Raw genomic sequence first — 14,150 nt, 5'->3', positions numbered from 1 at the left:
TTTGGCAGTGGATAACAATGCAAAGCAAGCAGTATGCTGCATGAAACATTGTATTTTGCTTCCCAGCCATCCTAGGCATTTGTGACAGCTCCTTTGAGTCCAAATACTTCCTTACGTTTCCTGTGAGCTGTAAGACTGTGGATCAGAATTCTTGAGTATTCCTCTCCTTTCTTGATTTAATACTCAAACTGTTTAGATTACAGTCTTGTTTTCTTCTATTTATTTTGTAGTAAAGCTGAATGCATTTTGGTAACTGGAGTTAGAACCCTCTTTGTGCTTGTTGCTGCAGCACCCAGTTATTTGCTGCCTTGTTGTCTGTATTTGCCATGTGAGATGTTGTTTCATGCTAACCAGCTGTTTTGAGGTGGTAGTATCATGGCTGTGATACTTAAAAGAAAAATACAAACTTCCTGTTGACTTCTCTATAAATGCTACTCCTACTGTAGTTTGGTAATTTTTTTTCCCCTTGTCATCTTGAATTGTGAGCTAATGTCTAGCTTGCCAATACCTTTATTTCTTAAAAAAGTAGCAGCTTCTGTTTAGTATGCATATTGCGAAGATGTTTACATGGTTTGAGCAAAGTTGTAGTTGCTGCCCATAATCAATGTGTGGTTCACTTAGTCATTGTTCTATCTAATCCTATAGAAGACTTGTTTGTTTTGTACTGTGCCATCCAGGGAAAGATGACAATGGTTACCCTAAATATTTGTAATTCAAACATCGATTAATTGAAAAAAAAAAAAACAAACCAGTTCTTCTTGAACTACATTTTTATGTCTGTTTTTCAGCTGATGTAGACTTGTGTAATAAGCTATTCTTTTTCTCTGGAAAAAAAAAGTCTTTGAGATTTTTACCTGAGAGACCTTGGATAGTATTTTAGGTCAGGTTTTTATCTTTCCAGGTTTTCCTTGCACCTTTAAAGTTGCACTTGCTAAAACAGATTAGTTGGTGTTTTCATAGATCATTTCCTTTTTGAATTAGGATAATGTTAGTATGCCAAGAACAAGTTTTGTTTTCAGAGCTGTGTGGAATGTAGGTTCTCTATGAACTTATTCCTGAGTTAGGACACTTCTTAATCACTGTTTTTTTCATATTAGTAACTTAGAAATTTGACTCCTGTCTTGCTGAGACAAGACAGCCAAAACTTAGCATAGGTGCCAAAATTCATTTGCAAATATATGTTCTCTTGGCCTCTGGATAAATGTGAATACAAATGCATAATTGCTCAACATACAAGGAACACGTGGTTATAGCATGCCTTAAGAACTAAATGTTAACATGCTTGAAAGTCAGTAATTCATGACTGATGATATGCTGGTTTCTGAAGAGTGTGAATTTACTCTTAAAACCAGGAATAAGGTTGTGGGGTGCTTCTTTTCTTCTCTTCTACTCTCTCCTGCTTTATAATATTTTTAGTGATCTTCATTCTAGTCAAACTGCCATAAGTAGTTTTAGTTCTTTGTTAACCCCTACTTCTGGCTGTTTGGGCTTTTTTAGTAGGTAGTAACTTTTGGCCTTTATTTTAAATTACCTGATGATGCCTTTCAGGAGTCTGTAACAAAACAAGTAATAACTTTTCTCTCAGATTAAAACAGCACGATACCAAGCAAATCTGTTGCATCTTCCAGCTGTAATTAACATCTTGCCAAAGAATAGGGATGCACTTGTATGACCTATTTTGCCTAACAACACTTGTAAGGATTTATGTACTTCCAAGGTGAATTTGATACACTTGTAAATGTTCCTGCAACTCAAACCAAAGTATCCTTAACTGCATTCTGTTCATAAGTGGTAAGACAGGAAAAGCATGTGTGTCATACATTAACAAAGTTAGTCTGACTCATCAGTAATCAGTTGGACAGGATGTGTTTTCGTGTGCATTTGTTTTTTTATTCAGTTAAGACCATAATAGTGTGTTAAAGTTTTTTTTTTTCTTCTTCCTTTTGATTAAAAAAATACATTTGCATTAGAAAACCAATTTTTAGTGACATTCCTTAAATATTAAAATGCTGAAGACAACAGAATATTGCCTAATGGATTCTACAGAGCATGAGAATAAAGTCAGGAAAATTAGTAGCTACCTTTTTGCAGGAAACAAGATACCAATTGCTTCAGCTCCGACCTGCACAGCGAGCATCGTGGATTGGTTATGCTATTGCTTACCATCTGCTGGAAGACTACGAAATGGCAGCAAAAATTTTAGAGGAATTTAGGAAGACACAGCAGGTAAGAGGAAAACATGAAATTCCTGTATGGTTTGCTGCTTAAGCCAAAACTAAAACACTGCTTCCTTTCATGGTGTGAAAACTTAACCAGTTTCTTACGAATGAATTACATCCCAAATGCATTGTAGAAAGCGGAATTTAATCATGGGTCTTGCTCTCTTCTGTAGACATCACCTGATAAAGTGGACTATGAGTACAGTGAGCTGCTGCTATATCAAAATCAAGTCCTCCGGGAGGCAGGACTATACAAAGAAGCCTTAGAGCATCTTTGTACTTATGAAAAACAGATCTGTGATAAACTGGCTGTTGAAGAAACTAAAGGTAATTACTTTCTGAAGATACATTTATACACATAATATACAATGGAATGCCTGTACCATCAGCTTTTCCCATCTTTTGGAGCTTCATCTTTGATTTGGTTTTTTTTGATTGATATATTGAATTCTGCATGGTAAAGGACTGCTTGTTTTGAAGCTGTTCAGTTAGCTGTTCAGTCCCTATCATTCTCTTCTTCCAGGTTAGTAAGACATTGATAGAGTAAAGACGTACTCTTCTGAAACTTTTGAGCTTATGAGCATTTCAGACAGATGATCCTGAATTGGTGTCCTGAAATTCTGTTTGGGTAGTGTACCCAGACCCATGCTATTACGTGTTTGATAGTGATCCTGACAGGGAGACCGCTTGCTGAAAAAGAATTGTCTTTGTTGAAGTAGAATTGTACTCAGTCACTCGTGCAGTGTATGGAAATAAGCTCTTTAGCTGGGCAACCCAATGCAGGCTTCTGTTACTGTATTAGTATGATCTTGGTGTGTAATATTATAACACAGCAGTATAATACTGTATCTTCTTCCATAGCTAGAATTGCAGAGTGGTAGAAGTTCATTCTTACAGCTGTATTAAGAGGTGCACTTTTTCAAAGCATGCTTTGTTCCTCTTCTGCTTCATGCTTGTACAGTCCTCCTGTGAAACTTCCAATCTATCGAAGGTACTGTTTGTTCATGGCCCACACTGGAATCTAATTGGATGATTTCTTGAAGCAACAAAAAAAAAAAGAAATCTTTTAACTTTATAGTACTGTTCATGCAGATGTTGTAGCTAGCTCCCTGTTTCAGCTTATGATAATCTCACCGTTTTGCAAAAAGAACCTAGAATTGAGTAGTGACAGCATTATGGAAGTTGTGTCATACTTTCTCAAGGAAAATGATTACAGGTGAATCTCCATGGTTGCTGAATACATTATTTGGTTTGCATATAAATATAAATAGAAATGGATGTAGAGGTTACACTACGAGAGACCATTTTTCAAACATAGTAGTGGGAGTTTTGGTTTTGGGGGTAGGGGTGTTTTTTTATGGCATCTTTTATCTGAAAGGGTTTTTGCCATCCTCTGTGTTCTTAAGTTTTTGATGAAGGTCCAAGGCTGGTACCGAAATAGGATTTTCAAATAGGACTTTAAAAAAAACCCCACCCCACCAGCAAAAACAAACAAATAAAAAAAAATCACCACCAAAAAAAACCCCAAACCACCCCAAAACAAACAAACAAAAAACCAAAACCACACAACCTTCTAGCAAGTTACCAGAAAAAGGGTGGAAATACTCTTTGCAGTCTGTGCACTTTCAACAGGGTACAATTAATTTGGGGGGGGCACAGCTGTTGTGTTGTTAGGTTTAGCTTAACTGCTGTGCATACTACAGAAGAGCCTGCTAATAAATGAGTGTTGTCTATGAATTCTAAGTGCATGTTCGAATGCCATTGTGGATGAAGTACAGATGTGAAACACTGAAAATAGTATTGGCATTTGCCACCAGTAGATAAAAATCATAACTTTAACCTCAGAGAAAGAATTTAGGTTTACTTTCCAGATTCTGTCATTCTCATTGAGTAAACTACTGATGTTTTCCCTGACATTAGATACTTTATGTTGTCCTCAAGTTATCCTATCTGTTGGGAAGCAGCATCTCTTGACAAAGCTACGTGTCCGTTGAATGACATAGGGAAGAAGGGAGGTAGTGCGGACTCGTGTTTTCCTCTTGAAACCAGATGAGAAAAATCTTACTTAATCTAGAATGACACTGTATGATTCCTGATGTGTAATCTTTTAGTGCCTAACATTTGTTGATAGCAAAGCTTTGTAAAATGTTTTCCCATTGTAAAATGGGAAATTGACTTCAGTTGCAATTCCAGCATCAACAGAGATGTTCTACACAGTTGTTAGAAGCAGCTGTATCTTGTAATGAAGTATCTTTAAAAGGAAACTTGCTTGCAAAATCTTGAGAATTCATTAATCAGATCAATGACTTGATTTAAAAACTTGAAGTTTTATGAATTACCAGGCTGAAGAACTGTTCTTTTATTTGCAGCTGTGCAATTTCAGTTTGGTTTTCAAGATGTTATATAAAATATCATGTACTGCTTTTAATTGTCTTCCATAGTAAAAACTGCGCTTAAAGTAACCAGTTATTTCAGTAAGTGAGGGAAAAACACATGCATCTTTTAACGTTAATTTTTCAAGTAAGTTTCAAGAGTTATTGGCTGAGTTGTAGCATCTTACTGTAATTGCACCTATTGTCAAAGTAGAAGCATATCTGTCAGCTAGTGTTTCATGCCACTGTGATATTTTTTTCTAAGAAATTAGAATCTACATGGAGTTAAGGATTATCAGAACTTTACTGTAGATGATTAATATTACGCTGCTTCAGTATCTTGTTACCTTAATTTAAAACTTCTTGGATTTCACACAGGAGAACTCCTTCTTCAGCTTGGAAGACTTGATGAAGCAGTTGAAGTCTACAAAGGATTGCAAGAAAGAAATCCTGAGAACTGGGCCTACTACAAAGGCCTAGAAAAGGCACTTAAACCAGGTAATGATTTGATATGTTGTAGTAAATAAGCTCGTTCTGCACATTTGGAATTTATATATGTATCAGAAACTTGTATTGCTTTAAATACCAAAACTATTCTTTAAAAATGTCCCCATTTAAGTTTTGCTTTTTAGTCATAGCGTGTGCATATTGTCATGGGTTTTTTTAAGAAAAGCTGGAAGCATTTCTTGTATTGTTGTCACCCTGTCTCATTTAAAACCAAAACAACAAAAAAATGCGGTAATCTTTGTACATGGTTAAAAGAAGAGAAATGTTTCTTAAAAGACAGTTTTAATTTAGATTTTTTTCTTTTACTGTCTGTTATCTCAACCTATATTGTAGGGAATACTGGTTTTGGAAAAACAGGCAAGATTTTCCTGAATGGTTTCTTTTGTTGAAGATTTTAGCACAGCAGTAAGGCAGGAACTCTTTTTAAGATGAGAGATAAGCAGTTAGTCTTCCCTTGCTGGAAGAGGAATTTACAGATGCTGAATATCTGAAATCATTTAGTATGGCAGTTTTAAAAAGAGTAGGATGGAAATTCATGTTCTTTAGGAAGTGCATAGCCATTAGTTGCTATACATTCTGATTCTTTTTTAAACCAGATACAAATCACTTCCCCACCTCTCAGCCCTGCTTTCCCTTCTTGCCAACAAGGAAGGAAAAAAGTAAACTCTAAAATTCTGTTCCAGCTAATATGATGGAGAGGCTAAAGATCTATGAAGAGGCCTGGACTAAATACCCCAGGGGACTAGTTCCAAGAAGATTACCATTAAATTTTTTGTCGGGTAAGTGCATTTTTGCTGAACAGGTAGTGATCAACACTTGTGTTTCTTAGATACTAATGTTTTAACAGCATAAACAGTCCACAATTGATGAGTAATGTGTGGTAAAACAAAATCAACAGGTCTTTTTCCTCTCAAGGTGAAAAGTTTAAGGAATGTCTGGACAAGTTTCTAAGGATGAATTTCAGCAAAGGTTGCCCACCAGTCTTCAATACTTTGAGGTCATTATATAAAGACAAGGAGAAGGTAGGTTTTCTGCCCACTTCTTACATGTTCTGTCTTGCAGCTGTCATGCATTAAAGAGATGAAAGAAACTTTTTTTCAGCTCTCACTCCATCAGTACTGTTGTTTATCTAGAAAAAAATCTAGTATATCTAGAAAAAAAAAAAAAAACAAGTAGAAGCATACATAGCCTTGTCTAAATACAGAAAACTAGGGTTTACTAATTATAAGCTTCATAAGTGTTAACCAAGGGAGGCTTGGTCTTAATCCGAGAGAGGTAAGACTGAGTGTATTCCCATATGTATCGTAATTCAGGATATTGCAGAACTCTTATCAATAATAACTAGTTTGGGTTAACACCGAGTAGTTTAAGTTAAAATAACATCTTGCCCACAGTTTGTTTTTTGTTTTTGTTTTGTCTTGCATGTGTAGGTGGCAATCATAGAAGAGCTCGTGATAGGTTATGAAACCTCTTTAAGAAGCTGCAGGTTATTTAACCCAAATGGTGAGTGCTAAGACTGTCATATTTCATGGAAGTAGTGCCTGGTAAGCATTACATGACCATTCAGAGGTGGGGTAATCAGTGGGGAGTGAAGAAATCGAGATGATGTGTTTTTGTCCCTAAGACAGAACTGAACTATAGCTATCCTTGGAATGGATTTAAGCTGTCAGATGTAAAGTCTGTATTGAAAATCTAGTTATTCTAAAAATTTTTCTGTGATCTACAAATTTGGTCATCTCTTTGCAGTTTTGAGTTCAAGTATTTTATTTTCAAGACTTGAGCTTCTCATTGTTCAGGAAACTGAACTTTGAAAGCTAGGTTAAATCTTTAATTACAGAAATATCAAACATAAGGGAGTAGATACTGATAGCACAATCTTCAGTGGGAAGGAGTTTTAGAGCTTTTGGTGGGGGCTGGATTTTGTGTTCTTGGGGGATTTGCTTGAGAGAAAAAATGTTTTCCAGGTTTTGACTGACAGCTGTTTTGTTTTGAGGTATGGTTCTATATGTATTGAATCCAGGCTTCATAGTTTCCTCTCTGGTAGATTTATGATGGTTTTTGAGTCATTTGTCCAACGGCTTTGTAACAGAAAATCTCCCAAGAAAAATCTTCTCTGCATAGAATATCAACAGAGAGCAGTCTTGAAAGCTTTATAGATGGATTGTAATGGTGTAATCATCAAGGTAGCATGAATGACAACGTAAATTAAAACTTTACAGGGTAATCCTAATTATTAAAGACAATTTTATTGAAGTTATAACCAGTTATTTCCCTGCTTTGCAGAAACATTAATGCAGTACTTCATTATGAAATTCTCATCTAAGCTGTCTTGAATTTAATGCTACAGGCTACAGTATAGTTATTTAATACCTGTTTAAATTTGTCCAAGCCCTTCAAACACATTAGTTCTTTTCTGGTTTAAGAAAATGGTTTACTGTTATATATTTGCTTTGATATTAAATTTCATTCAAGTAAAAATCATTTTGTGCTACCTTAAAATGAAGAAATGCATATAATTGCATGGTTAAATTATATCATAATCTGAAGAACCAGAACCTTTTGACAGGGCTAGAGCTACCACATCCTTTTTTTTTTATTTTTCTCTTTTTTTTTTTTTCCCCTTTCAAGGTACTCTGCTTCATAGTCAGAATTGAGTAGTGAACTTAACTTTCAACACTTTGGTAATATTTTGGATTTCAAGCAGAGCTCCTAGGATACATTTAGGTGAATAATGATGATAAATTTGTCAAAGGTGGAGACAGAAAGTCTTTTTAAAGCTAGGGTTTGGAACAGATAGCATGTTTTGTTTCAAAATATTCAGGTCTATGGGTTGAAAACATAAATGCTGAATGTGCTGAAATACTTCTACTGTGCAACTTTTACAGAAATCCTTTTACTGTGTACTGTGCAACTTTTATGCTTAGCAGGACTCTTTGCTATACCCTTCATCTAAAACAGTTTTAAGTAAGAGTTCTACATCGTGCACTGCACATCTGGCTGCCCTAGGACTAGTTGGAACAGAGTGCAACTCCCTTCTGACCCACTAACTCACTTTTCCTTTCCTTTAAAACTAGTGTGAGAAGGGAACAGTATATATGCCGGTCTTGTCGAACACATAGTCCATTGACTTCTGAGTCTTACCTGGACCCAGGTGTTCGGAAGCACTCCCAGGTGTGGTGTGACAGCCCACTACAGGGGCAGAATTCTCTTCAGTGATTGTATTCATAGCACTCCACTTCTGGCATGTTGTTTTAATTACACTAAACAAAAAAATCCCTCCATTTTTCTCCCTCCAGATGATGGTAAAGAAGAACCTCCAACCACTTTACTCTGGGTCCAGTATTATTTGGCTCAACATTATGATAAAATTGGACAGCCATCCCTGGCTCTAGAATATATAAATGCTGCTATAGAAAGTACTCCCACTTTGATAGAACTCTTCCTTGTGAAGGCAAAAATCTATAAGGTAAGTTTGGCTTACTCTTAGTGACCAGAGGTTATTTATTTGATTGTTATGATGAGATACTTTTACATACACTTATCTGTAATGGTTTTGATGTGAACATTGAAGTGTTAAGCAAGACACATGGAGAATTCATGGAAGATTACTTAGTGAATTTTAATGAGTTTCTAGATAAGGGCATTGTTTGGCTGCTTGAGTTTTCTACTGCATATGAATAAGCCCTTGTGAAGGTTTTTAAGTCAGTAAAGGCCAAATATACTGCAAAATATGAATTCTCAGCTTACAATTATATTTTTCACATTAAAAATCAACTGATAAATTTAGTTGATGTTTTAAATGTCTTCCACCTGTTCTTACCTCCCCATTTTTTTAACTACTTAAAAACAATTTCTCAACTACACTTTGGTATTGTATCAGAATGGGATTATCCAAAGTGTCCTTTAATCAATTTTCAGGAAAAACATCTACTGCCAAAAGACCTGTAATTCTATACTGAGGGAAAGTAATTTTTCTAATATTCTAATATAAAGATTTGTTGCTTTTCTAAAGAAAGCCATTTATTCAAAAAAGTCTAAAAAAATAAGTAATTAATCATTGAGTAGGTAAAGCATGCAGATTTTATTACTACTGACTAACTTGAATTTCTATCTCTTTAAGCATGCTGGAAATATTAAAGAAGCTGCAAGGTGGATGGATGAGGCTCAGGCTTTGGACACAGCAGACAGATTTATCAACTCCAAATGTGCAAAATATATGTTGAAAGCGAACTCCATTAAAGAAGCAGAAGAAATGTGTTCTAAGTTTACAAGGGTTTGTTGCATTTAACTATAGCTCTTTTGAATAATGTGGGCCTAATGCCCTGTGGAATAACTTTTTGTGTTAGCTTTCCACTCAGCTTTACTATAATCTTTAAGTTCTGTTTCAGAGCAGCTGTGATTGTTTGCTTCACTAATGGTAGTCAGTATTGGGGTTTGAATTAATCTTAGATAAGCATGATTCCATAGTATTAGGCGATAGCTCTGAAGCTTGAATTTGATCATTTTTGCCAGGTAAGAAAAAGACAGCGTGCCTGTTCTAGAGACAACTTCTCAGAAAATTGTTTGTTCAAAGTAGCCTTTGGGTTTAATGTTGATTCTGTAGGATCTTTGAAAGATCTGATAAAGTTGCCCATGTGTCTTATTTTTTTCTAATGCTAGTAAGTTAGAGAATTTGGACTTCCCTTGAAAGAAAATTTCCATGTGGCTACTAGGTGAGAGGCTTCTTGAGGTGTCTTCCTTTTGTGAACAAGGTTTTATCCCTAAGGCTGTGTTTAAGGGTGTTGAAGGGAAGCTGCATATTGTATCTTCTAATGGAACAGAGACTGTGTGCAGGCAAACATGGAGGGAAGGGGAGTTCTGTTTTTTATAAGCTCAGTAGCTTTGTGTGGAGTTTTTGACGCAAAGCTGCTATGAATCTAGGTTAATTGACCTCTCTGTGCCTTAAGCAGCTTTAAGATGATGTCAAAAAAGCAAGCATGCCAGTTGCCCAGAATTGAACTTTAAAAATATATTTTACTGGATGTTGCGCTATGTGATCTTCTTCATCTCCTTTTGCTCTTAGGTCTTGTGCTCAAATACAAGCTTCCTAGCTGAAAAACAATAAGAAGATCTAAATTAAACATAACAAAAATGGAACTAACATTTTTTTCTGATTTTGAGCTGCCTAAATCAGACTAGTTGAAGACTGCATTTCTCTCTTATTTTGGGGCATTCTCCTTACCCTTCCATTTAAATATTATCTGTCATTTTCGCAGCCTTGGCTCTTGGATGATTTTTGAATAGCCTGGGTTTTGCAGGATCAGAGTAAAGTCAGAATGGCTGCATCCACCTCAAGTAGCTGACTTTGCTATTAAGCTTTAAAGGCATATGATAAGTTCTACAGCTCTATACATGTATATATAAATACCAGATTTGAAAGAGAGCTGTGATCTCTTTTTTTGAATCAGAAGGTATCAAAGCCACCAGTATTCTTTTTGCTTTGCCTGCTCTGTAGTACTGGTCACATAAGAAATAACCTGTTACTACACATAGCTCAATTGGTGGGTCTCTGGAAGACACAGATGGCAGTTCTAGTTTTAAAAAAAAAAAATAAAAATCTGCAGGTCTGTGTCATGCCACATGCTAGAACTTTTCTGCCATTTTTCTTCATGCTGCAATGTGTTATTTGTGCACACAATATTAAAAACACTGAATGAATGTCTCTCCTACCCTGAAGATGAGAAACTGCCAGAGTTAAATGGTCACTATCTGGCTATTCATTGTGTATTTCTGACTCTTCCAGTAAGTGGAACATAAAGGATTTTTTTCTTGATTAATGAACAAAGCGAGTCCATCTTAACTGTGGTGTTTCTGACTTTCAGAACTCCAGTTTTGAAATTTAGCATTCTTCTGATAGCCTCTTTATTTGTGCTTTTAATTAGAACAAGATAAAAGAAATGGCAGTTAACAAATTAAATGAGACTTTTTTTTTTTAATAATGCTTCTTTTGCTTTTAGGAAGGAACCTCGGCAGTAGAGAACTTGAATGAAATGCAGTGCATGTGGTTTCAGACAGAATGTGCACAAGCTTACAAAGCAATGAACAAATTCGGAGAAGCACTTAAGAAATGCCATGAAATTGAGAGAGTACGTATCTAGTTAAACTGCCTAGGTTGGAAAAACCTAGCTTAAGTTTACTGTGCTGATACGTTTTCTTTCTGAGCAGTAAGAGTATAATTCATGTAGCTTCAGGAAAGATTTCATTTCATGTTGGCTACTGGCAAGTTGATTAAATGACATTTCCTCCTTAAAATGCCATTGTAAACTGTGTGTTATAAAGAGATTCTATAAAGTCATTAAAGATCTAGGAAAGGACAGAAAACTCTCAAAAATAATCTTATTTTGGCAGGGTATATAAAAATAGGTATTTGGGTACAAACCAAAAGTATGTCTACTTTAAGTCCAAAAAAGAACATGGCTGAGCCGTAAGGTAAAGGAAAGGTGTTGCCTTGGTTATTGTTAAGCAACTGTATTTTAGAGGGAGAGAATAAATGTAAACCACTATCAAAAATATTTAATATGGTCTCCTTTAAAAAAAAAATACTAAGCTACAGTTTAAGCTATTAGAAATATAAAGGCTTCTTAAAGTAGAAATTGTATTGAAAAAGGGGGGATGCTTGCACATTAAATGCTGATCCATCGTCAAACAAAAAAATTTGCATTTACAACTTCTAAAAAAAATAAGATGGATTTGGGTTTTTTAAGCACATTAGGGTCTAGAATAAACAACAGACAACTGAGAATATAGATAAAGTGCTCAAAGAGGAGAACTTAGTAGGAAGCTATGTCTCTGCAAATAGACAGACTTAAGATTTGAATGCTGATGCTTTTCTGCAGAGGGGACTAGCCTATAGAATATTGTCAGATTAGAACAAATCAAGACAAAGATTCACCAGGACCGCATTCTGTTCACACAGATCCTTTAAATAAATTTGTGTCAAATCCTTTTAAAAGAATTTGTGCAAGAAATTACTAGTCTTTTAAATTGTCTTGGGTACCAGAAGAGGTCAGCAAATGAAGAGCTGACTTAGGCCACCCTAAAAAACATTTCTAAGGAATTAAGTCACTATATTTATTGGATTAATTGATTGAAGGTGTAAGTAAAGATAAGAAATAAGATAGACAAATATGTTGTATTCATAAACCATCAGCAAAGCTTTTGTAAGAAAAAGCAGTGCATCTTAAATGTTTTAGAGGTGCCAGTTATGCTTAAGGCAGTCTAGTTGATAAAACGTGTTCTGGATTTCAGAAACACTTTTGATGTCATCCTTCACACCATAAAGTATTTAAAGTATCTCAGAAAAAGAAGGAGAGTTGATTTCATTAATTTAATAGCTAGTTCCTGGCTAGAAAAACAGACTAGGAGCAAATAATCAGCTTTTACAAGAAAATGAGTTTATCATGGAGATTACTAAGGTGTCTAGGGTCTACATTGTTTAATATATAGGTAAATGAGCACAGAAAGTGAGTGCAAGGACAACGTTTGCACTGTCTCAATACTAAATGATAAAATGGTGAATGAAATGTAATGTTGAACAGTGCAGTTGGTGAAAGAGAGACAAGAAGAATTCTTTGCCTATGCATAAGTAGTAAAAGGTCTTACATGAATTATTGCTGCTCAGGAAAAAAATCCTGGAACCATTGTAGACAGTGCTGCAAAAACTGCTGTTGATGTGGAGCAGCAGTCAAAAGGACAATATTGGGAATTAAGTGACTAGAGGAGAAGTACTTTTTTTCCCATTGTATAAATGTGTGGTATTGTTTACATCTGAATATCCCACCTCTTTAAAAATGTGCTAGTACAATACTTGCCATGGAGTAACTTCGACATGAAGAGATTGCAATTAGCTTGTCATGCTTAGTATTTTATCCTCAGCTTAGACAACCAACAACTGAGTTTAGGTTGAAGTTGTATGAGGTCATCAGTGGAGAAGTTGAAGAGGGGAGTGACTTTTCACTGCTTCTCAAAGGCAGGGATCAGGTGTAATAATTTGGAAAGCAGATCTTGAACAAAAAGGAAATACTTTCGCACACTATGTATGATTTTAGTGTGGAATTCATTGCCACAGTATTTAATGGAAGTCAAAATTATGCTTTTGACTGAAAAAATTAGAGGAGTTCACAGAAGAAAAATTCTTCAAGTGCTGTTTAATACAATGAATGTAGAACCTTTGTCCCTCAAATGGCAAATTGGCAGAATAGTACTGCTAAGAGATTATGAAATGGGTGAATTTTGGTTGTGACCCAAGGCGCCTTCTGTTCTTTTCATCATTACTTTATTTTTGAAGGGTTTGGTTAACTCATGTTTCTAAAAGCTAGGGTGCATTTGTCAGACAACAGACTTTTGCTAAATTATTCCTTTGGGGAGAGTGTCTTAAAAAAGTCAGTGTTAGTATCTGATTGTTAATACTTGCTCAGTAATGTTATGTTATGTTGTGTTAGCATTTTGTAGAAATTACGGATGACCAGTTTGACTTTCACACTTACTGTATGAGGAAGATTACCCTTAGGTCTTATGTGGACTTGTTAAAACTAGAAGATGTACTTCGACAACATCCATTCTACTTCAAAGCAGCACGAATTGCCATAGAGATATATTTGAAACTTCACGATAATCCCTTAACAGATGAAAATAAGGAACACGAGGCTGATACAGGTATTCAACCCTCAGGATTTATTAAATATGCAAGTTTCTCTAATTAGTGGATACTTTATGAAGATCCAGCATTCTTACAGCTGTCAACTGTAATAGCCAAAAATAAAGACTTTTGTCACAACTCAAAGTAGACAAATTGTAATTTTGCCTGCATGGTCAAGTAGATATTCTAACTGAAAGTTAAACTAATACATGTGGTTCTATTTTTGGTTATTATAAAACAGTGATGGCTTTTGTAGTGACAATTATATTTTTTAAGTAAAAACATGTTCGTGTTATGGAATGGCTGAGAACACATGGAATTCTCATGGTTGCTGGTCCATGAAATAACAGATTGAAGCACATGTGCTTGGTGGTA

At 35.4% G+C, this 14,150-nt stretch overlaps 1 protein-coding gene across 2 annotated transcripts in view; it reads left to right on the top strand.

Annotated features, from left to right (window-relative positions):
* The window catches only part of NAA15 (N-alpha-acetyltransferase 15, NatA auxiliary subunit), a 41,905-nt gene that overhangs the window by 15,929 nt on the left and 11,826 nt on the right, over positions 1-14,150 (top strand). For both annotated transcript variants that reach the window (XM_074905073.1, XM_074905074.1), the window contains exons 5-14: positions 2,092-2,226; positions 2,393-2,546; positions 4,970-5,089; positions 5,782-5,877; positions 6,014-6,120; positions 6,529-6,601; positions 8,395-8,564; positions 9,219-9,371; positions 11,095-11,223; positions 13,579-13,792. In XM_074905073.1, coding sequence (XP_074761174.1) covers positions 2,092-2,226; positions 2,393-2,546; positions 4,970-5,089; positions 5,782-5,877; positions 6,014-6,120; positions 6,529-6,601; positions 8,395-8,564; positions 9,219-9,371; positions 11,095-11,223; positions 13,579-13,792 — 1,351 coding nt within the window. The remainder of the gene's footprint in view (positions 1-2,091; positions 2,227-2,392; positions 2,547-4,969; positions 5,090-5,781; positions 5,878-6,013; positions 6,121-6,528; positions 6,602-8,394; positions 8,565-9,218; positions 9,372-11,094; positions 11,224-13,578; positions 13,793-14,150) is intronic.

Source organism: Athene noctua, chromosome 4 (assembly GCF_965140245.1).
Source record: "Athene noctua chromosome 4, bAthNoc1.hap1.1, whole genome shotgun sequence".
Classification (NCBI taxonomy): Eukaryota; Metazoa; Chordata; class Aves; order Strigiformes; family Strigidae; genus Athene; species Athene noctua.
The sequence above is the reverse complement of the archived record's forward strand: the minus strand, read 5'-3'. Positions and strand labels throughout refer to the sequence as shown.